We start from the raw sequence: 22993 nt of genomic DNA on the forward strand, positions 1-22993 counted from the left end.
TATAAACATTGTCTCATTTGATCCTTACAGCTACCCTGAGAGGCAGGTCCTATTATTAACTCCATTTTACAGTTGAGGAAATTGAGGAAGACAGGTTAAGTGACTTGCTAGGATTACAATTCTTGGAAGGGTCAGAAGCTGGACTTGAACTCGAGGCATCCTGACTCCAGACCCAGTGCTCTATCCACTGTGCCACCAGCTATTTATATAGTTAGATTCTTGCTTTAAGGCATTACCACAAGAGTAAAACTATGTCCTCTCCAGTGCTGGTCTACTGTACTTCATTTCAGTGTAAAGGAATGGCTTTGCCAATGACCAAAGAAGTAAAAGAGAGGCAATCAAACTATATTGACATTATTAACACTCTGTAGGCAGGTTCTGTTGACCACCCAGCCTTCTCTTGGATCATCTGATCCACTCAAAGCCAGTCTGTAGGCATGGCCAGACCCAGTAGCTTTTGGACACATTCTAGAGATTGAGACTCAAGTCCCACTGGAGATTCTATGGAAGCCCAGCATTGGATTTAGCAGCATTCTCCAAGCTTCTTTTATTTATTACCTCTAAGAAAGTCTGCAGCCAGTTAGTTAAAGGGCTCAAACTAGGAGTTACCTCCAGATGCTTTTCTAGTCACAGTTCTGGTGCTGGTGATAACTTCTGTTCTTACTTTCCTGCTGCTTCCTAACATCATTGTTCATTGAGTGAGTTATGTATAGTTCCCTCCTCTGATCACTCTTCAGTTTGTTCTTCACTAGTGGATGATTGTGAGAAGAGAAACTCCTCCAGTCACTCCTCCTTCTCTCCCCTGAACTACTGCTCTTCTTAAAATCTCTAGAAGCCATCAGGTATGTTCTGGTTGTTTTCAGCCTTGGAACAAACTGTTGTTTTTTTTTTTTCAGTCTTGCCTCTTCTTTATGAGTAGGTCCAACCCGATGGATTGCTGGATGGGGCACAGATATATAATCCCTATACATCAAATGCTTGCTCTGTGCAGACACTGGGGATACAAAAATGAAACATTCCTAGATTTCGAGGAGGAGCTCATCTTATAAGGAATTTCATCACATCTGCAGATGAGATAAGCAAAATAATTTTGGTAGGGAGAAGGAGCTCACAATTAGTGGGATAAGGAAAGGTCTCTTGTAGGAAGTTACATTTGCACTGTGCTTTTGGGCAGCTGGGTGGTGCAGTGGATAGAGCCCCCTGCCTGGAGTCAGGAAGACCAGAGTTCAGATCCAGCCTCAGACGCTTAGAGCTGTGTGATCCTGAGCAAGTCACAGCCCTGTGCGCTTCAATTTTCTCATCTTCATAGAAAGTTGGAGAAGGAAATGGCAAACCACTACTGTGTCTTTGCCCAAAAAAACCCAAATGGGATCACAAAGAGTCAGACATGACTGAAATGACTCAACAACAACTACAACTTAAAGGAAACTAGGAATTCTACAAGCAGGGTTAAAGAGGCCGTGCGCTCAAGTATAAGGAAGCCCTAAACCAAAGCAAAGAAGTAGAAGATAACATGCTCTGTGTGGGAAATAGTCAGTTTGAATAGAGAAAGATTTCAATAATAATCAACTAGCAAACATTTATTAAGCATCTATTATGTGCCAGACATTGCTAGTCACTGAAAATCTCACTACAGAAATAAATTGATCCTTCCCCTCAGTGAATCATAGATTTTATTAGAATGTGTGAAGAAAAGTAATTGAAATATGGATGAAAAGGCAAGTAAGAACCAGACTGTAGAAAGCCTTAAATGCCAAACAGAGACATCTTAGATATGATAGGATACCACTGAAAAAATTTCAACATGGGGTGGATAACATGGACAGATATGTGTTTTAGGAATAAATATGTCAACTGTATGGAGAAGAGATTAAAGGGGAGGGAGACTAGAAGCTAGAGAACCAATTAGGAAACTATTTCAGTAGTTTTACCAAGAGGAGATAAGGGCTAAACATGGGTAGAGGCTGTGTATGTAGAGACAAGCTAAACAAAACTTGATATCTAATTAGTTATGGGATAACTCCCTAGTTTCAAACCTAGCTAGCTAGAAGAATGATAATCATCAACAAAATTTGCAGGAAGGAACGGACTCTAAAGGGAAAAATATGGTGATTTCATTTAGAACATAAATTGGAGGTGCTCCAAAGATAGTTAAAACTTTTATTTCTGTTTCTTAAGATAGCTAGATATAGAATAAATTTGGCACTTGCAATATTATATATTCTTCTATACCCCAATAGATCCGTAGTTTCATCAATGTGCATATTTCCTACAATAGTATAGATTACAACCCATCTACATCTAATCTTGTGTGATTCTGTTCCATATTCTCTTATAAATTCGCTATAGGAGATCTACCTAACATATTGGAAGCTTTCCTCTAGTCATTTAACATTGTGTTATTCTAATCCCATATTTGTTAACATGTAGTATCTCCAGCTACTGGGATAAACCATGGTTTAAACAAAAACTAAAGTCTGGCAGAAATTGGGTTTAAACCATCATCTTATACCATATATCACAATAAGCTTCAAAAGTGTACATGACCATGAAGTAAGAGTTCTCATAAGCAAGATAGAGGAAAAAGGAGGAAGATACTATTCACAAATATGAATAGTTCTTGATGAAGAAAAGAGAGAGGTCACAAGAGATAAAATAGACAGTTTTGATTATATAAAATTTAAATATTTTTGCACAAACTCATTTGGGTTAAAATTATAAGGGAAAGAGTTAATAAAAAAGTTTAGGTCAAATTTCTTTGACAAAGTTCTTATACCTAAGATATATAGGAAATTGAGAGCCATGTCTACAGAAGGGTTGGTCCTGGGTTCAAATGTGACCTCAGATATGCCCTTAGCTGTAGATATGCCCTTAGCTGTGTGACCCTGTGTAAGTCACTTAACCCCTATGGCCTGGCCCTTACCACTCTTTTGCCTTAGAATCAATACATTGGTTCTAAGACAGAAGATAAGGGTTTAAAAAGAAGAAAAAAACACATCCTTTTTTAACACCAGTAGTCTTCCAGTGATATAATCCTAAGTTATGTAAAGCTGAAGAATTAAACCTGAGGATTGCTAAAAGGACAAAGGAGAAGGGTATGTGTATAAATAAGGAATTTCACTGGAAAAGTGATTTGAAAAATGTCATCAAAGCAATATGATCAGGAACTCATGCCAAAAAAGGCTATGTACCACCATAAAAGGAGTCTGAATACAGATTGAAGTATACCGTTCTTTATTTCCTTCATGAATTTTCTTCTAGTGTAAGCAATATGTGTCTTCTTTCACAACATGAATATGGAAATATGTATTGTATGAAAATATATATACAACCTATTTTATATTACTTGCCATCTCAGGGAAGGGGAAGTGGTAAGAAAGAAGGAAAGAATGGATGACAAAATGTCAGAAGACAATTATTAAAATTGTATCTACATGTGTTCTGGGGGAAAATTTATATATATATATATATATATATACATATATGCATATGTATATATATATATGTAATGACTGGAAAAAAATATAACCAAAGCAAGAAATAGTAGACACTCTACACATGCTATTGGCTTCCAGGCAATATGAAATAGGATTCAAGGAAGTCCCATTTCAGTAGACCTCTTGTAGAGAACATATGGGAGGATATGGATGAGAATGTCATAAGAAATGCAAGTATGTATGAGTTAGAATATGAATCACTGAAGCATCAGTTTCCTCTTCTACAGCATAGAAATAATACTAACTTTAGTTTCCGTGTCACAGGACCATTAAGAGACTCCAATAACATCTTGCTATGTAGACTATGTTATAAACTTTAAAGTTTTATGAAAAAGTAAATTATCATAGTTCCATAATGATATTTGAAATAGAAAAAGCTGAAAAGGATGTGAAAGGCTACCTAGACCAATATATGCCTAAGTAATGATGCCTATTATATAATATCCCAAAAATCTTTGTAAAGAAAACCCATTATTGCTGGAGGCAGCCTATTTCACTTTTGAAAGATTTTTTTTACATTAAGCCTAAATTTGCCTGTAGTAACTTCCATTCATTGTTTCTAGTTCTGCCCTGAGGGAATAAGCAGAACAAAGTCTAATTGCTCTTCCCCAGTGGAAACTAAACAGCCCCTCAAATACTTAAAAGAAATGATCATGCCCATCTACTCCTATCTTCTCTAATCAAGATTAGACTTTACCAATTCCTTTAACTAAACTTCCTGTGGCATGATCTCTTTAGCATAATGTTTACCCTTCTCTAGATAACTGCAGCTTATCTATGACCTTCCTAAAGTATGGTGACCAGAACTGAAAATATTACTCCAAATGTAGATCTGCTTAGACTGATAAAATCAACAAGTTTTGTCATAAAACAAATATAGAATTTTATGTGATTATGGAACCACTCTTTTCATTTAAAAACTTTTAAATTAAATACACTTTAAATATCAATTGTCAGACATTTACAAAGGTAACTCTTAGGTTATTTTATATATGAGTTTCTTGCAGGTTCTCTTGAGATACCTATTAGAAAGGGGACAGTGGGATTTTTATCCCCTAGTCCTGCATATTGTATATGCCTTTCTTTAATGCAGCTGTGGGTTTAAAAAAAATTGTACTCCTGGGACTAAATCCCCCCGCATTATCTATTTCTCCCAGGGTTCCCTTTTCTGACACCCTGGCATGGATTAGTGCTTAAATAAGTGGATCCCACACCAGAACTGAGTTATGGTTGTTGTTGGTGGAGGTGGTTGTTGGGTTTTTTTTTTCTGGAGCTTGAGTAGGCAGGCTGCTCAGGCTTGTTTTCTCCTACCACCCCTTTCTCTAGCCTTACCCCTTTTCCCTTTTTCTATAACTGGCGACCACAAAGGGACCAAGGATCTTTTAGGTGAGTAGGAAACCCCACTCCTCCAACTCTCTTCAGAGTTTCCCAGGCTCCCTGTTCTCCCCGCCCACACAAAAGGGGAAAAAAATCTGGGAAGCCATGTTTTTAGTGGCTCCCTTCCTGCTCCCGCCCCGTGTCCAGGGATGTAGTCCCCAGGGTACAATTTTTTAAAAACCCACATAGCCCAAGATTTCATAAGCTTTCTTGGCTGTTATATTCCATTAATATAGCTAATAATAGCTAGAATTCATATAGTGCTTTAAAATTTGTAAAACACTTTACAAATATCTTAATTTATTATTAAAAACAAAGTAGGTGCTATTATTATCTTCATTTTCATAGATGTAGAAACTGAAACTGAGATATGAAATGACTTTTAAGTGTCTCAGGCTAGATACGAATTCATCTTCCTGATTTTAATTCTAGTACTCTATCCCCTGGGCTACCTGACTGCCTTTATTGATTCATTAAAAGTTCATAGTTCATTAAAATCCCCAGCCATAATTTAGACAAACCATTGTCTACTAGCCATGCCACCTTACCTTGTAATCAGATTGATTTTCTCTAACCCCTATATAAATTTATATTTGTTCCTCTTGAATTTTATCATATTTCATGGGAATATAGATTTAGAGTGGGGAGGGATTTGATTTTGCTTAATGTTCTCCCCTATCAGTGTCTTTTTAAGTTATGAATAACATACAGTGCATCCTAACTAGTCTTGTGTCATCTGCAGGTTTGCTAAGTAAGCCATCCATTGGGGCAGTAGTGGTTCTTGCTCCAAAGTATGCCAGCGCACTCGGCACACTTGATGCATTCTCCTTTGAATGTTTGGGATGCCATACCACCCTCATACAAGTCATTCATAAAAGTTTTAAATGGCATAGGGCTGAGCATAGATTTCTGAGTCCCACTTAATTAAAGCATAGCTAGGAATCCTGTGCCTTTCTCACATTTCTCTCTTTCAGATTCTCAAAGAGAAAAGAGAAATACAAATTAGGGTTAGTTGTGATTTTGTTTGAGCAAGAAGTTAAATGGCAGATTTTTCTTTTGGAACTGCTAAGACTGATAAAATCAACTAGTTTTGTCATAAAACAAACACAGAATTGTATGTGAATGTAGAACCACTCTTTTCATTAAAAAATTCTTAAATGAAATACACTTCAAATATCAATTGTCAGACATTTACAAAGTTAACTCTTAGTTTATTTTATATAAGTTTCTTGTAGGTTCTTTTGAGATAATTATTAGAAAATTATCTTTTGTTTGTTTAAATTAGTATTGTTAAGTCAAGGTCTATACCACTGAAATAGAACTGATTTTAATCCAAGCAGAACAATAATATCTTCCAAAATCCAAGTTTAAATATTTTCATTGACATTATCCCGGTTTCTTTAGCTCTATATTAGAAAGCTAAATGAATAACTTCAGACATCAAAGTAATGCATTTAATAGATTTACCATTAGAGTTAAAATGAACAGAAAGGACTGAATTGCAAAGTAAATGTTAGAATCTTCAAGCCAATCCAGCTTGCTACCAAAGGTATTTTAAGAAAAATAAATAAATGAAAAAAAAAGCAGGTAATGGAAGCTGCTTTTAGAAGGGCAACATGCTGGCTTTTCCAGTCAAGAAGAGTGAATGAAAAGTTGTAAAAGAACCAGATTCTTATATTTACCAAGAAGAAGAAAAAAAAAATAGAAACACTCTAAAGAAGAAAAAATGGCTATTTCTTTCCTAGCATTTCCCCACTATAAGGATAATATTAGAAATTAAGTCTTGTTACATTAGTTTAGAGCTAAGAAGTGAAGAAGCTGGCTTGAGAAAGAATTGGAATTTGAAAAAAGATCTGAGACAGAGTGTCAGTTTCAAATGTTGACAGTATGTGTGGGAGCTGTAACAGTTTTTCTGTGACAGTTATTATCTGGGACTTAGCAGTTAGTCTTAGGGAGTGGCAGCTACTCTCTCTTTCTGAGTGCTGGGAGCAGGTGACATCTTATTTTCTCTCTCTCCCCACTGTCTGAGGTAGAAGGAAAGGAGGGAAAAACCTGAAGAAGTTACGTGATTTCCTTTTCCAACTTGGGAAACACTAGTAACTGTCTATTGCTATTTCCTAAATTGTTTTATCTTTGAGAAGACCAAAGAAAGATCCGATCTTTGGTTTGGACTCTGAATCTGCTAAGGCTCAGAGCCCTAACTTGGTTCTTACTGAGACTCAGCCAGCCAGCCTTTGTTATTTTTATAACTTGGAGACAAAGTTAAGAATTATCTACTTCTTATAAGGATAATAGTGTTAGTTTATTGTGGAATAGGGAAAATGTGGGTTAGTCCGATCAGGAAGGATCAGTGTAGCCTGTGGAAATAGGAGAAGTGGTTCCTTGTGGAACCAGGGAGTTTTATTTGAGTTAGAATCCCTTAGAGTTATAAGTACTTTTAAATCCTTTTATAGCCTTATATTCTAAATAAATTGTTTATTTTTGTATAAACAAGAGTCTCCTTAGCATCCTTGTGCCTGGCCCTGAAGAGAAGTTCACTTATAAGCTCACTTCACTTATATAAACTAAAGATATTTTGCAAGCACAGCAAGCAGAGTATTTAATCCATTTATATCCATAATCAGTTCTTTGAGTGCATTATTTTTACACCAACTGATCAATTAACAAGTATTTATTGAGGCCTGGAGATAAAAAGAAAAGCAAACAGTCTCTGCACTGAGAGAGCTTATATTCTAATGGGAAAAGCAACATGTAAATATATATAGCTACATATAAAATACAGAATATATGGGAGGAATTTAGAAGGGAAGTCTTTGCCTTTAGTCTAGGGCAGTGATGGAGAACCTTTTAGAGACTGAGTGCCAAACTGCACTCCCTATCTCTCACCATTACTCTAGACGGGTGGGAGGAAGCACTGCCATTGGGCTGCTGGGCAGAGGAGCAGGTGAAGTGAGGAATGCTCTCAGGCGGGGGAAGAGAGTGGGGGAGCAGTCCTAGCCCGCTGGCTTTCTAGTAACAAACTCTGTACTGGGGCACGTGTGCCCACAGAGAGGGCTCTACCTTCCTGGAACATGTGCCATAGGTTTGTCACCATGCATTAGACCACTGATGGGCAAACATTAGGAATAATGTTGTGCAGCCAGATAGAACATTTCATGGGGCCGCAGCGGGCCGTAGTTTGCCCATCACTGGGTTAGGCGATCAGTAAACCATCCTATAGAAAATAGCAGTGGAGTCTTGAAGGAAGACTAAGAGGCAGAAGAACATTTTAGTCTTGGGACATGGTCACTGCAAAGGCAGAGAGACAGGAAATAAAAGGAGAAGGAACAGCCAATATAATTGGATCATCAAGTAGATAGAAGGGAGTGAAATGTAAAAAGACTGAAAAGTTAGGAAGGGATCAAATTATGAAAGGCTTTAAATTCCAAGCAGAAGTTTTTCTATTTTATTTTTGGGGTCATATGGAGCCCCTGAAGTTTATTATAGGAGGTAAAGCGACATGGTCTGACCTATACTATAGGAACTAAGTACAAGAAAGATAGTGGTAGGGAGATGAACCAGAAGGCTATTGTAATAGATCACTCAAGAGGGAGTGAGGGCCACCACCAGGGCAATGGCTATGTGAGTAATGGGGAGACATATATGAAGTATTTTGTAAAGGTATAAAAGATAAGATTTTGCTGTTGATTCATTTGTGGAATGCAAGTTAAGAGTCGAGACTAAGGTTTCAAACCTGAGTAACTGGGAGGGTAGTGAAAATAATAAGAACATCAGAGAAAGAGGATGGTTTGGGAGGATAGACAATGAATTCTGTTTGGGACTTGGTGGGTTTTAGATAATAATAATTTGCCAAAAAGGGGAAATGACCAAAGTAAAGAACATTGCTATAATTTTTTTCAGTGCCATGGGATAAAGTAGCAAAAGTACCTAAAGTATCACAGATGGAAAAAGACACAGCAAAGGATATTTACCATAAGTTCTCAAATGGGTCAGTGAATTTTAACCTGTCTTTGTATTTGTGATTTTTACTTTTTTGCCAACCAGATTTTGAAAAAATGTGTTATTTTTTTCTAGGATTTCCCCCAAAAGACTTGGTCAAATGTATTTTCTAGATATGTATGGGGTAAATGTGGGATAGGACTTGCTTGTTGTACTTCTTGCCATTCTATCATCTTGGCTCTTCCTCCCAATCTCATTAGTGTAGTTTTAGAAAAAAGAAAAAGTTTAATTTTTATTCTAGAAAATAAGTTTTAAAAACTTTCTAGCACTATCCAAAAAACCCCAATAATTCATCTGTAGAAAGTATCTACAGGACTCAAAAAGGAGAAAACTGAAAATTCAACTCTCTTAAACATACTCTTTGTTGTTGCTGTTAAATCCCAACACTACAACAAGGAAGGAATACTGAAAATGTCAAGAAGAGAGATAGCTATGGAATTCTAAGGGGACATCAATCATGATCAGTGGATTTCTCCAGGAAAAAAAAGGAAGCATTGGAGAAATAGGAAGGTGAAATACTCTTTAATTACAAAATTAAATCTGCTATTTGGAGGCAAGAAATGGACATTTGCGACAAAGACTTTGAGGAGTATTCTTTGAAAAGCATTCAGGCCTGCAAGCCAAAGAGATGAGTACCTAAAATAGTTCACACTTTTAGACTACATAGTTACTTAGTAACCAAATGCAAAAAACCCTCACAATTTTGTACTGGCTAAATATCTAAACATTTGAAATCTATGGAGCCTTTTAAGGACAGAGATGGATTTAGAAATGTATTGGAGTTAAATTATTTTGTTAAATTATATCAATATTTTTTTCTATTTAGTTGAAAATAAATAGTTCAGATTTTAGTGTTTAATTCTGAGATATATCCTTTAGTTCATTTGATTGTGTTATGGGCTATATTAAATTTATAATAAACGATGGAAATATATATAATATCAACAGTTGACTTATAAATCAATGATAAAAGCAGAGTGAGTTAATTATATTTTAGATGTGTAAAAATATTTAGAATTAAGGAACAGATAAGGGAGACACAATGACTAACAGTAAGTATGACTCAGCAGAGTATTAGAAAAAAACTAAAAGGATATCTAAAATCAAAATGACATTATGGGGTAGCTGGGCAACTCAGTGGATAGAGTTCTGGACCTGGAGTCAAGAAGACCTGTATTCAAATGTGGCCTCAGACACTTCCTAGTTGTGTGACCCTGAGCAAGTCATTAACTCTCATTGTTTAGACCTTACCACTCTTATCTTGGAACTGATACCCATTATCCTAAGACAGAAGGTAATTTAGTATTTTTTTAAGTGGCTTTTGATGGGTAAGGTGAAAAGGAGTGTCTTAAATTGGCCCACTGTAACATATGCATGTGCCACTAAAAACAAAACAAAACAAAAAAAACTTGGGTGAAGTGATTTGCCCAGAGTCCCATAGCAACGAAGGGTCTAAGGCCACATTTGAATCCAGGTCCTCCCGACTCATGGTCTGGCCTTCCATCCACTGAGCTGCCCAGCTGCCCCAGGTCTGAACCATTTTAAACATGTGAAACTCCAAAGATTAGGCCAAAGTTTTAGCAACCATTATTTAAAATAATTCTGGTTTTAAAATATGAAAATGTAGGAAGACTTTGTGAATGTAATTAGTAGGATGGGATTTCCCTCCAACCATAATATGTTACTGGGTAGATAAGGTGCAAGAAGTCGCTTGTTGCCTTTTTCCAGAGAGAAGAAAAAACACAAGTGTCGAAGGACCTACAATCCCTGCCTTTGAAGGACTTTCTATCTAGTTGTGGAAACAAGCCGTGCCTAGGAACGGCGGAGTTATAATTAGAATATGAGTGCCAGAGGTAGATTTAGAGGAGGAAGACAGCTTAAGCACCTTACAGATCATCTAGTCTAATCCGTTCATGTTGGAGGTAAGGAAAAACCCAGGACCACAGAAGTGAAGCGAACCTCCCAATTGGGCCATATTGTGCTGCCTTCCAGAAAGTCGTACACTTTGGTTTGAGTGTAGAGAGCATCAAGGCCAGGAATATGGGGTAAAATCGGAAAGACAGGCTCTTACCAGATTGTGCAAGACTTCAAATACAAAGCAAAGGAATTGAATTGGTGGGCAAGAGGAAGCCACTGAGAATTTTTTATTTGAAGAAGAGAGACGACCTTATTTATGCATTTAACACCCCCCCCCCCCCGCTGTCGAGGATGTCACCATCTTTCCATTCAGCTCAGCCTCAAAACCTCGGTGTTATCCCGACTTCTCACATTCGCCCCCACCCATCAAATGTGTTACCAAGTCCTGCCATTTGCACCTTCACGATATCTCTCATCCGTATTCCTTCTTCCCTCTCATACAGCTGGTATAGACCCTTATCCCTTCTTGCTTGGACTCCTGCAGGAGCTTCTGGTGGGGAACCCTGACTTGGGTCTTGCCTCATTCTAGTCCATTTTTCACTCCGCTGCCAAAGGTCTTCCTGAAGTATAGACAGACCGTGTCACCTTCTCTGTAATCCCAGTTATTATCTCGAGGGTTAAATAAAAGAATCTTCTTTTTGGCTTTTATGTAGCCCTTCCTATCTTTCTAGTCTTCTTTCCTACCCTCAAATACCCTAGAACTTAGCAACACTGCCTTTCACATTGTTACACAGGAGTTTCAGCTCCTGGCTCCATGCCTTCTTACTGCCTTTTCTCCATGACAAGTGATGGGTAGCTTCTCTCCCTTCTCATCTCTACCCTTTGGCATCCTTGGATCATTTCAAAACTTAGTTCAAATCTCCTGAGCTGCAAGAGGCCTTTCCTGATTGTCCTCCTCCCACCATCACTAGTGACTTCTCTATGAGACTGCCCCCCATTACCCTGTGTATATCTTGTATGCACATATTTGTCTGCATGTCATTTCCATCTTAGAATGTGACCAGAGGGCAGGGACAATGTTTTTGCTCTACTTCATATCCCCAATGCTTACTATAGTATCTGGTATGTAGTAAGGACTTGGTCAATCCTTGTTTACTGACTGACATATATGAAAAATAAATTGGAGGCAGGAGAAAATAGAAGTAGGAAAACTTGTTAAAAGAGTATCGTAGTTCACCTGGAGGTAATAGAGACCTGCTAACAGTGAGACTAGAGAGAAGGAGATAGATGTGAGAGATATGTAGAAGTAGAAGAAATAGGATTTGCTGACTTGATTGAATAGGATTGTGAGAGGAAGAGGCATAAATAACTCTGAGGGGTGCAGAGTCAAGATGGCAGAATAAGAAGTATTTTTGCTTAGCTCACCCAGCATACCTCTTCCACAACTACCTGAAGAACATGCCAGACCAAATTCTGATTGGGAAAGCCAAGAAAAATGAGCATCAATCACTTTTACTGCTTAAAGCAACTTAGGAAGATAGAGAGACCTTTGGATGCTGTGGTGGTGCTGGCCATGATCATGGTGGTAGGTGGGACAACAGTGATCAGAACACTCCATCTCTCAGGGACAGAAAGGGAGCCAAGACAGAGCACACAGAAAGAGATCCCAAAGACCCCTGACCTAACTGTAAAAGCAGGAAAGGGTGTCATCTGGCATCTCTATCACCCATGAACTAATCCCATGGTCTCAGATCCAGGGTAGAGATGAGCAATCATGAGTGATCACAGGACCTGAGTACTGAACATAGAACAAGTTCCAAAAATGTAGTTGAATGGCTCTGAGCCAAAGAGAAGAACAGTGACTCAGTTCTAGCCTTTAGCCTAGCATCTAAACCTAGAGTGGAATAACTGGGGCAGGAATCTCAAACAAAAGAAAAGCCAACAGTTAAGTTGCTTTGAACCTGCATAGCCACCCAGGAGGCTAACAATGAAGTCTACCATGAAATTCAGCCTTACACAAGCCAACAGGTTCAAACTTGAGTCAAGAAATCACAGCTTAGACCAGGAGGGTAGTGAACAGGCTTCTCCCTGGATCACACACTTTGAGAACACTGAAAACTTTCAGGCCTCCAGACTGAGATGCAGAAGCAGCCAAAGGACATAAAGGACAGAAGCTTAGATGAGACATCACTCCCAGAAGTAAGCAGAGTCCAGTACTTTAAAAAAAGGAAGAAAGAAAGCCCAAAGTCAAGAAGTAAGCTAGAAGAAGAAAGAAGAAGAAGGAGAAAGAGGAGACGGAGAAGAAGAAGAAGAAAGAGGAGAAGGAGGAGGAGAAGGAGAAGGAGAAGGAGAAGGAGAAGGAGAAGGAGGAGAAGGAGAGGAAGAGGAATAATAATAATAATAACAAGAAGAAGAAGGAGGAGGAGGAGAAGGAGAAGAAGAACCAATCATAAAAGGAAATTGTGGTGACAGGGAAGTTTAAGGCACAAATATAGAAGACAATGGCATGAAAACATCTCCAAGCAAAGCCTCAGTGAATAATATAGATTGGACACAAACCCAATAACATTTCTTAGAAGAGTTAAAGTAAGGAATATAAAATGAACCAAAAAAGATTAAAATAAATAAAGGTGATTGTATAAGAAACAATGGGAAAATAAGTGAGCTACAGAAGAAAATTATAAAAATTAATAGCTTGATAAGAAAGCTAGAAAACCTTGTTGCAGAAAATAATTCCTTGGAAATTAGAAACAGTTAAATGGAAGCTAATGACTCTGTGAGACATCCAGAAATATAAAAATAAAGACAAGAAAGAAGAAAAAAGGAAAAATAGATGGAAGAATAAATAATGTTTTGAAAATTAGAAATGGTTAAATGGAAGCTAACGACTTCATGAGACTTCAAAAAATAATAAAGACAAGATGGACAAAGAAAGGGAAAAAAGAAGAAATGAATATAGGAAATAGGAAAAGTAACTGACCTGGAAACAGACAGAGGAGAGATAAAGTTTAAAAGTTTAGACATCCTATTTCAAGAAAAAAGAAATTAAGCCATAAATGACCCACCAAAGAAAAATTTACCTCAGAATCTAACTTATAGGACCAAACATTTAAAGAACAATCAATTCTAATAAAATATAAACTGTTTGAAAAATAGTCCTAGTGAATTCCTTCTGTAATGCAAATATGTTCTTTATGCCTAAATCAGGAATAATTAAAACAGAAAAAAAACTATAGACTAATTTCCCTGAAGAATATTGATGTAAATTATTAAATAAAATATTACTATTATTATTATAACAAGTTATCACAAAGACCATACATACACTGTGGTGAAACTGTATTTATATTAGGAATTCAAGGCAGATTTAATATCAGAAAAACTATAAACATCACTGACCATAACAACAAAAACAACAAAAATGTATGATTAGTTCAATAGATTCAGAAAAAGGTTTTGAAAAATATAGCTTTCCTTAAAGTAATAAGTAGTATCTATCTAAAACTCAGAGCAAGCATCATTTATAATGAGGATAAGCCCCTTTAGTAAGATCAGGGATGAAGCAAGGATGCCCAATATCATTATTACTCAGTTTGTGCCAGCAATATAACCCCAAAACTGAAGCAATAAGAATTTGAATGAAGAAACAAAACTATCACTTTTTGCAGGTGATATGGTGATTTATTAAGAAAACTGTAGAGAGTCAGCTTAAAGACTAATTAAAACAATTAACCACTTTAAGGATTATTTATTATTTATTATTATTCCTATTGACTCCCAGAGGAGCATAGGGCCACAACCATCTCACGCCAACGGACTCTGTTCTGGGCAACTTCCCCCAACTGGGCATCTCACGCCAACGGACTCTGTTTTGGGCAACTTCCCCCAACTGGGCATATCTTTGCCAGGTCTGTTTTGGCCTTCCGACTTTCCTCCTCCCTGGTGGGATCCATTTTTTTTTTTCCATAGCGTCCTGACTGATGGGATACTGAATTGTTCTTTCCCAGAGTCTGGTATTGGAGATCTTTTCAGGCTATCTGATGTTCAAGATTTGACATAGGCATCTGTTAACAAAGACCTGGAATTTGTTGGCTTTTGCCAGCACACGTCGTGGACTCTGTTGGAGAGCAATCTTCCAGACTAGGCGATCGTTGGTTTTGTTGGTTTAATGAGGTTGCAATTTCTGTAGCAAGTGAGATTTTTTACGGGGTGAGGTTGCTAGCCTCGCGCCCAACCCTCCTCCTTTTTCAGCCGGGCTTGGCTTTAAGAATTGCAGGATATAAAATAAAACCACACAAATCATTAGCATTTTTGTATATTACCAACAGAATCCATCAAAAAGAGGTAGAAAAAGAAATTCCTCTTAAAAGAACAATATGCAGTATAAAAAACTTGGCATCAACCTGCCAAGACTCACATAGGAACTATATGAACACAAATACAAAACACTCTGCACAAATAAAGGCAGATTTAAACAACCAGAAAACCATTTGCTTGTGGTTAGGCAGATCCAATATAATAAAAATGACAGTAATACTAAGATTATTTATTTAGTGTCATACAAATCAAACAACCAAACATTTACTTTATAGAGCTAAAAAATAATAATAAAATTTATCTGAAGGAACAAGAGATCAAGAATATCAATAGAATTAATGAAAGAAAAAAACAGGAGGGAAAGAAACCTAGCAGCACCAGATCTCAAATTATCCTTTTGTTGTTCAGTCATTTCAATTGTGTGTGATTCTTCGTCATCCCATTTGGAGTTTTCTTGGGGAAGATACTGGAGTGGTTTGCCATTTCCTTCTCCAACTCATCTGACAAATGAGGAAAGTAAAGCAAAGGTTTAAAGTGACTTGCCCAGGGTCACCTATCCAGTAAGTGTCTGGGGCTAAATTTGAACTCAGGAAGATGAGTCTTCCTGACTTCAAGCCTAGTGTGGCACTCTATCCACTATGCCACCTAGCTACCCCCAAACTATACTATCAATCCATAATCATCAAAACATTTTGGAACTGGATAAGAATTAGAGTGTTTGATCAGTAGAACAGATTATAAAAGCAAATGAGCCCACCAATTTACTATTTGATAAACCCAAAGATTTCAATTAAAAAAAAACTGTTGGGAAGGCTGCAAAATAGTTTGGCAGAAACTAGGCATAAACCAACCTCATACCATTTACCAAGATAAGCTCAAAACAAGTAGATGAGTTAGACATAGAGAATGGTGTCACAAGCATACTACTGGAACATGAAAGAAATTACCTGTCAGATCTATGAATGGAGGAAGAGTTCATGACCAAACATGAGGTAACACAGTTCACAAGAGCTAAAATGGATACTTTTGAATACATAAAATTTAAAAGATTTTCCCAAACAAAACCCATGCATCTGAACTTAGAAAAAAAGCAGAATATAGGAGAAAAAAATATTTGCCACAAGTTTCTCTGATAAAAGTCTCATTTCTAAATTATATCAGAAACGGAGTTAAATTTATAAAAGTCATTCCCCAACTGATAAATGGTCAAAGGATATAAACAAACAGTTTTAAGAGGAAGAAATCGAAGCTATCAATAATCATATGAGAGTATGGGGAAATGTTCTAAATCCCTAATAAAATGACCCAAACGTACAAAAATATAGCAGCTCTTTTTGTGGTGGAAAAGAATTGGGAAATGGTTTGAACAAGTTATGATATATGAATTCAAAAGAATCCTAAAGTTTCAAACACTGAATAACAGTTGAATTCTGGTTCAAATGCAATAATAGTAGTCAAAAGAAAGCAGTAAGTAGAAATATTGTAGAATTATTTTTTGTAGATGTTGAAAACAGGTGTTAGCAAGATTTAGAGCAATGATAGACAGAAATGTAGATCCCCAGCAAGAATGAGGAGTTAACAAAAGAGATACAGAAGGTTAGAGAAGTAAGAGGAGAACTGGGAAATGATGTTATCTCACTTAGGTCTTATCAATCAGGCAACAAGTATTATTAGGTGCCTCCTATGTGCCAGACACAATGCTAGTTGCTGGGGATAAAGAAACCAGAAAAAAACAATCCCTATTCTCATGGAGTTTACCCTTCTTTGGCAGCACAACATGTACATAAACATTTACATACAAAATAAGCCTACAAATAAAAAACAGAACTTTAATTTGGACTTTAAGAAATCTTTTTTCTGCACATGCCCAGAATCCCTATCTTTTGTTATCATGACTAGACATATATATCATTGTTTTCTCCCCAGAGTTTCAGCCACTTCAGTTCATTGATGCATAGATATATTCAGTGCTTGTTTTGTAGAAGGCATTCTGAGCCAAGTACCTAAAACCATAATTTCTGCCTTCAATAGATCTCAAAATATAGTAGTGGAAATAAGATGCACACACATATAAATTATCATAATTATAATTATAATATGACGAATACAAATTGTTGTGAAAGTCCAAGACAAACAAATTTGCTTCTAGCTAAAAGGATTGTCTTTAAATGCTGTCAAAACAATTAAAAGTATTAATTATACTATTCTCAGGAAATAACTCATTTCAATTTAAGAATACAGTTTAATTCAATCCAACAATCATTTCCACATCAACAACCAAATTTTGGATTGAATTGTGTTCTGAGTTGCAGTTCTCATAGCTTCCTCTGTCTTCTGAAAGATGAAATCATCAGAATGGTCAAGTATCAGTGCTCATTGTATCAACTGCTTTTCTTAGCTTTTAGAACGAAAATGGAAATCTTGGGAAAATGTACTCTTAAAACCATTACTTATAGCACCAAAGCATAGGAGATCTATCTAGAAAGCATAGCAGATTATTATTATATATTATAAAATTATTATAGCATTAATTTGTCAGATTTCGTAATGGTTCTAGGTACTGATTCTTATATTGATGTAACTTGGAATCTAACTACAAAACAAAGTCAAATGTGCACTTTGCCACATAGTACAAGTTTACTTATTAATAGACTTTCTGCCAGATTATCAGTGCATGAGTAATTTGCCATCTTTTGTTTCATTCAAACACTAGACCGTATTTCAGTGTGTTCTTTTTCATCTTAATAGGATTAGGGAATGGAGTGGGGATATATTCTTAAATTTTAGAAATGCAGCAGTACCTAAATTAACCTTACCATAACTTTAAATTATCATCAGTAAATATTTATTGAGCACCCACTTAATGACAAGAGAAATACCTATACTGGTGTCCTACAGTATCTAATTATTTGCATTTTTCTATAAAGGAGGAATGGTGGACACAAAGAACAATAGTGGAACATCACTGTGTTCCAGCTTATGATACCCAGACTACCCAAAGAAATGATTTCAGAGTACCAGCTTGTCAGTTGGTTTTGCCAACCAAATACAGCAGTAAACAAAAGCCTGCTTGTGGCATAGGTAAGAAAAGCAGTGATAAAATATTATTTTTCATTATATGACATACACTATTATCAGTCATGTAGGATATAGTAGATATTCTGGTGCCTCATCTAAATATATCTTCTCAGTTTGAAAAATAGCATTTAGATGCATTGAAGGATTATATCCTTACTTTTTAATTCATTCATTAGGGTAATTGATTCATAGGGGTAACTGATCTTCAGAATAAAAATCTTACTAAACATACAATGATGAAAGGGAATACTGGTCATAAAATATGTTACATCATAGCATATCTGTCTAAGATAGTAGGAATCTAAAATTTTTTTCCAATTTACAGAATCATAGAATTTGAGTTGGAAGAAAACTCAGAGGTAGTCTCAAAGAATAATACCTAGCCTTTATATAGTATTTTTAAGTTTGCAGAGTGCTGTTTCAGATATCTCATTTGATCCTTGAGAGGTATTATCCCCATTTTATAGATTAGAAAATTGAGGCAGATAGAGTTTAATGACCTGCTTAAGTCACCTTCCTAGTAAGCATATGAGGCTGGATTTGAACTCAGGTCCTTTTAATTCCTGATCTAGCACTCTATCCACTGTACCATCTAGCTACCCCTAACCTCCACCCCTAAACAAGAATCTACCCTGGCTAAAAATATTGAAAGTTTTAGTTGGTTCAGAAAAAAAAGGCAGAGGAAAAGGGAGTAAATGCAGACATATATACACAATAAAAAAAAAAAGGTTTAGATTTGCAGAGATGAAAAAGTCACAAAAATTTGGAATAAATAACATAAATTAATAGGCATTAAATATAAAATAATATACATTAAAAAGAATTTTAAAATAGAAAGATGTTGGTGATTCCAAGCAAAACCTTCATTAGCAAAATGTTTTTTGTTAAAAACAAATTGGGGGGTGGGGAGGGAGTAGCGAAGTGGCTCAGTGGATAGCGAGCCAGGACTAGAGATGGGAGGTCCTGAGTTCAAATGTGGTCTCAGATACTTCCTAGCTGTGTGACCCTGGGCAGGTCATTTAACCTTCATTGCCTAGCCCTTACCACTCTTCTGCCTTAGAACCAATATACAGCATTGATTCTAAAATGAAAGGTGAGGGTTTAAAAAAACCACGAAACAACTTAGTTTTGTTTACTTCACGTAGGAAAGAGTCCTAGCTATAGATATAGTAAAGTAAGATCACATCCCTTTTAAAAACAAAAATCATCACATTAGACAAATTTGCTACTAAAGCTGGATTATTATGGTGAAATCTGAATTTGGAACTGCTACTCACAATTTACAACAATAGACAATTTTAACTGGATCAGAATTACAAAATCAAAAGAAAGAAAATATATGTGTCTGTTGCAGTGGGTGAGATATATTCTTATTTAATGAATAAGTGGAAGAAATTATTGTGACAAGACAGAGTATTTGATTTATACATAGCAAAAATAGGTATGGAGAACATTATAACTAACAATTTGTAAAGGTAAATTTGAATTCTTTTCATATAAAGAAAAAAGAAAAATGAGATGGGCTTTCAAAATAGAATTCAACATAGCTAATGGAAAAATATCTGTAAATTAAATGAAAAATGGTTGGCTCTAATATAACCTGTATCAGTCAGCTCAAAATAGTGATACTAAATAAAGTTCCATTTACACAGGAAACAGTAAGAGAAACAGACAAAAATATTATCGCATGATAAAATTACATGTAAAAAGATTTTAAAATCACTAAGTTTAGGGCCAACAAATAGTTTGTTTCACAACTGGTGAGTTTGGCTGCCATTGGCATGGACCCTCCCTCCACACAATTTAAACCCCTCTGTAACTTACTAGATGGTCTTCAGGAATTGCTGCAGCTAACCTAGTGATGAATCTCTTCAAACTTTATTCATTGGGATACAGGTCTGCTAGGTCACAGGACACTTCAGAGATATAATGAAGCTCAGAATGAGGAAAGGGCAAAAAAATGAGCGACGGTTTTTTTCCCCCTTTTGTTTGACAATATGGGGAGAAAAGATAATTAACAAAAGCAGAGGTGTTAAACATGCAGTCCACAATATTCCCAAATGGGACAGGAACCAGATTAGAATGTAACTGGGAAATATTTAACAAAATAAAAATACAATAAAACATAGATAATGTGTGTGTGTGTGTGTGTGTGTGTGTATGTGTGTTTTTCCCCTTCATCAATGTATGACTTGCAGGGATCCTTATGTATAAGTTAGTGGTCCTTGTTTCTATTTGAGTTTGAGACTGATAGCAGAGAGGGGGAAAAGTGCCTCCATTTTTTTCTGTGGAAAATAATGATCTTTGGATTAGAGGTGCTACAAACAAAAAGAGCTAATGGGAAGTTGATACCCAAGACAAGTAGGGGAATAGAAACAGAATACCTTAATGAATTCAAACAAATAACACTTTAGAAAACTGTTAACTGTGATTTCTGAGGTACTTTCAGTGATCTTTTGAAAGATTGTGGAATGTTAGCCTAAACCTAATTTCTATTTAATTTATTTATCTATTTCCAGTTTTCCCAACAGTTAACACATAAAGAGTACATGCCCTGGTACCTACATTCTTTGGGCTTATCAAACACTAAGCTGCTAGGTTTATTTGCTTCTATATGTTGTCAATCTAATCTGTACCACTGATCATCCTCTCTATTTTTAACCAGTACAAGATCATTTTGATTTTTATTGCTTTGTAGTATAGTTTGACAACTGGTAATACTAACTCCCCTTGCATTCCCTCCATAATTTCCCTTAAGATTTATGACCTTTTGTCTTATTACTCAAATTTATAAGGAGCTAAACCAATTGTACAAAAAAATCAAGCCATTCTCCAATTTATAATTGGGCAAGGAACATGAGTAGGCAATTTTCAGATAAAGAAATCAAAACTATCAATAAACACATGAAAAAGTGTTCTAAATCTCTAATAATGAGAGAAATGCAAATCAATACAACTCTGAGGTACCACCTCACATCTAGCAGATTGGCTAACATGATAGCAAAGGAAAGTAATAAATGTTGGAGGGGATGTGGCAAAATTGGGACATTAATGCATTGCTGGTGGAGTTGTGTATTGATCTAACCATTCTAGATAGCAATTTGGAACTATGCCCAAAGAGCGCTAAAAGACTGCCTGCCCTTTGATCCAGCCATAGCACTGCTGGGTTTATACCCCAAAGAGATCATAAGGAAAAAGACTTGTACAAAAATATTTATAGCCGCACTCTTTGTAGTGGCAAAAAATTGGAAAATGAGAGAATGTCCTTCAATTGGGGAATGGCTGAATAAATTGTGGTATCTGATGGTGATGGAATACTATTGTGCTCAAAGGAATAATAAACTGGAGGAATTCCATGTGAACTGGAAAGACCTCCAGGAATTGATGCAGAGTAAAAGGAGCAGATCCAGGAAAACATTATACACAGAGACTGATACACTGTGGCACAATCGAATGTAATGGACTTCTGTACTAGCAGCAATGCAATGATCCAGAACAATTCTAAGGGACTTATGAGAAAGAACGCTATTCACATCCAGAGGAAGAACTGTGGGGGTAGAAACACAGAAGAAAAACAACTGCTTAATCACATGGGTTGATGGGGATATGACTGGGGATGTAGACTCTAAACCAGGGGTCAGCAATCTTTTTGGCCATGAGAGCCATAAACGCCACATTTTTTAAAATGTAATTTCGTGAGAGCTGTACAGTGCTCACAGTGCGTGCTCCTGTAACAGTGCCTGAAAAAAAATTGACTTTATGGCTCCTGCAGAAAGAACCATATCTGGCCCTCAAAAGAGCCAGATATGGCTCGAGAGCCATACATTGCCGACCCCTGCTCTAAACGATCACCCTAGTGCAAATATCAATAATATGGAAATAGGTCTTGATCAATGATACATGTAAAACCCAGTGGAATTGTGCGTTCACTATGGAAGGCAGAGAGAGGGGAGCGAAAGAACGTGAATCCTGTAATCATGGAAAAATGTTCTAAATTAACTAATTAAATAAAATATTAAAAAAAGATTCATAACCTTTTGTTTATCCAATGAATCTAGTTATTGTTTTTTCTAGGTCTATAAGAAGTAGTCCCTTGGTAATTTAATTTGTTAATTAGCACATTAACAAAAGATTCTTTAATTCCTAAATTTTCTAGTTTTTTAAAAACAATTGTATTTAGTCAAAAGCTTTTTCTTCATCTATTAATATATTTTTATTTTTCCTGTTATTAATATGATCCATTAAGTTTATAGCTTTCTTCATATTAAATCTAACCCTGCATTACTGAGATAAATCCAACCTGGTCATAAGATATTATCATTATAATAGATTGCTACAGCCTCTTTGCTATTATTTAATTCTTTTTGTCAGTGTTCATTAGGAAAACTGATCTTTATTTTTTGTTCTATGCTTTGACTTTCCAAAGTCCAAAGACTCTTCCAAAGGTGAAGTATCAAAACTATATTTTATGTCACATAAGGAATTTGGTAAGATCCTTTCTTTTTGTATTTTTTTTTTGCAAATAGCTTATGTAATATTGGAATTATTCTTTAAATGTTTCATAGACTTCTCCTTTAAATCCATCTGGTCCTAGTCTTTTTTTAATTTGGAGTTTATTTATGGCTTATTCAGTTTCTTTTTCTGAGATTGGCTTATTTGAATTATTCATTTCTCATTCCCTTAATATGAATATCTTATATTTTTGTAAATATTAATCCATTGCATTTAAGTTGTCAGTCTTGTTAGCATATAATTGGATAAAATGTTATAATAATTTCCTTTATTTCTTCAAATGTGTGGGTATTTTTAAAAGCATGAGAATATAATCAGTAAAATGTAAGCCAATAGACTTGATTTTTATTTTCTGC

At 36.0% G+C, this 22993-nt stretch overlaps 1 protein-coding gene across 1 annotated transcript in view; it reads left to right on the plus strand.

The window, feature by feature from the left end:
• Positions 1-22993, plus strand: part of C2H2orf73 (chromosome 2 C2orf73 homolog) — a 49930-nt gene that overhangs the window by 13859 nt on the left and 13078 nt on the right. Inside the window, 2 exon segments of the mRNA XM_044660666.1 lie at positions 3762-3794; positions 17975-18128. Of these exon segments, the coding sequence (XP_044516601.1) occupies positions 3762-3794; positions 17975-18128 (187 nt within the window).

The sequence above is a fragment of the Gracilinanus agilis genome, chromosome 2, assembly GCF_016433145.1.
Source record: "Gracilinanus agilis isolate LMUSP501 chromosome 2, AgileGrace, whole genome shotgun sequence".
Classification (NCBI taxonomy): Eukaryota; Metazoa; Chordata; class Mammalia; order Didelphimorphia; family Didelphidae; genus Gracilinanus; species Gracilinanus agilis.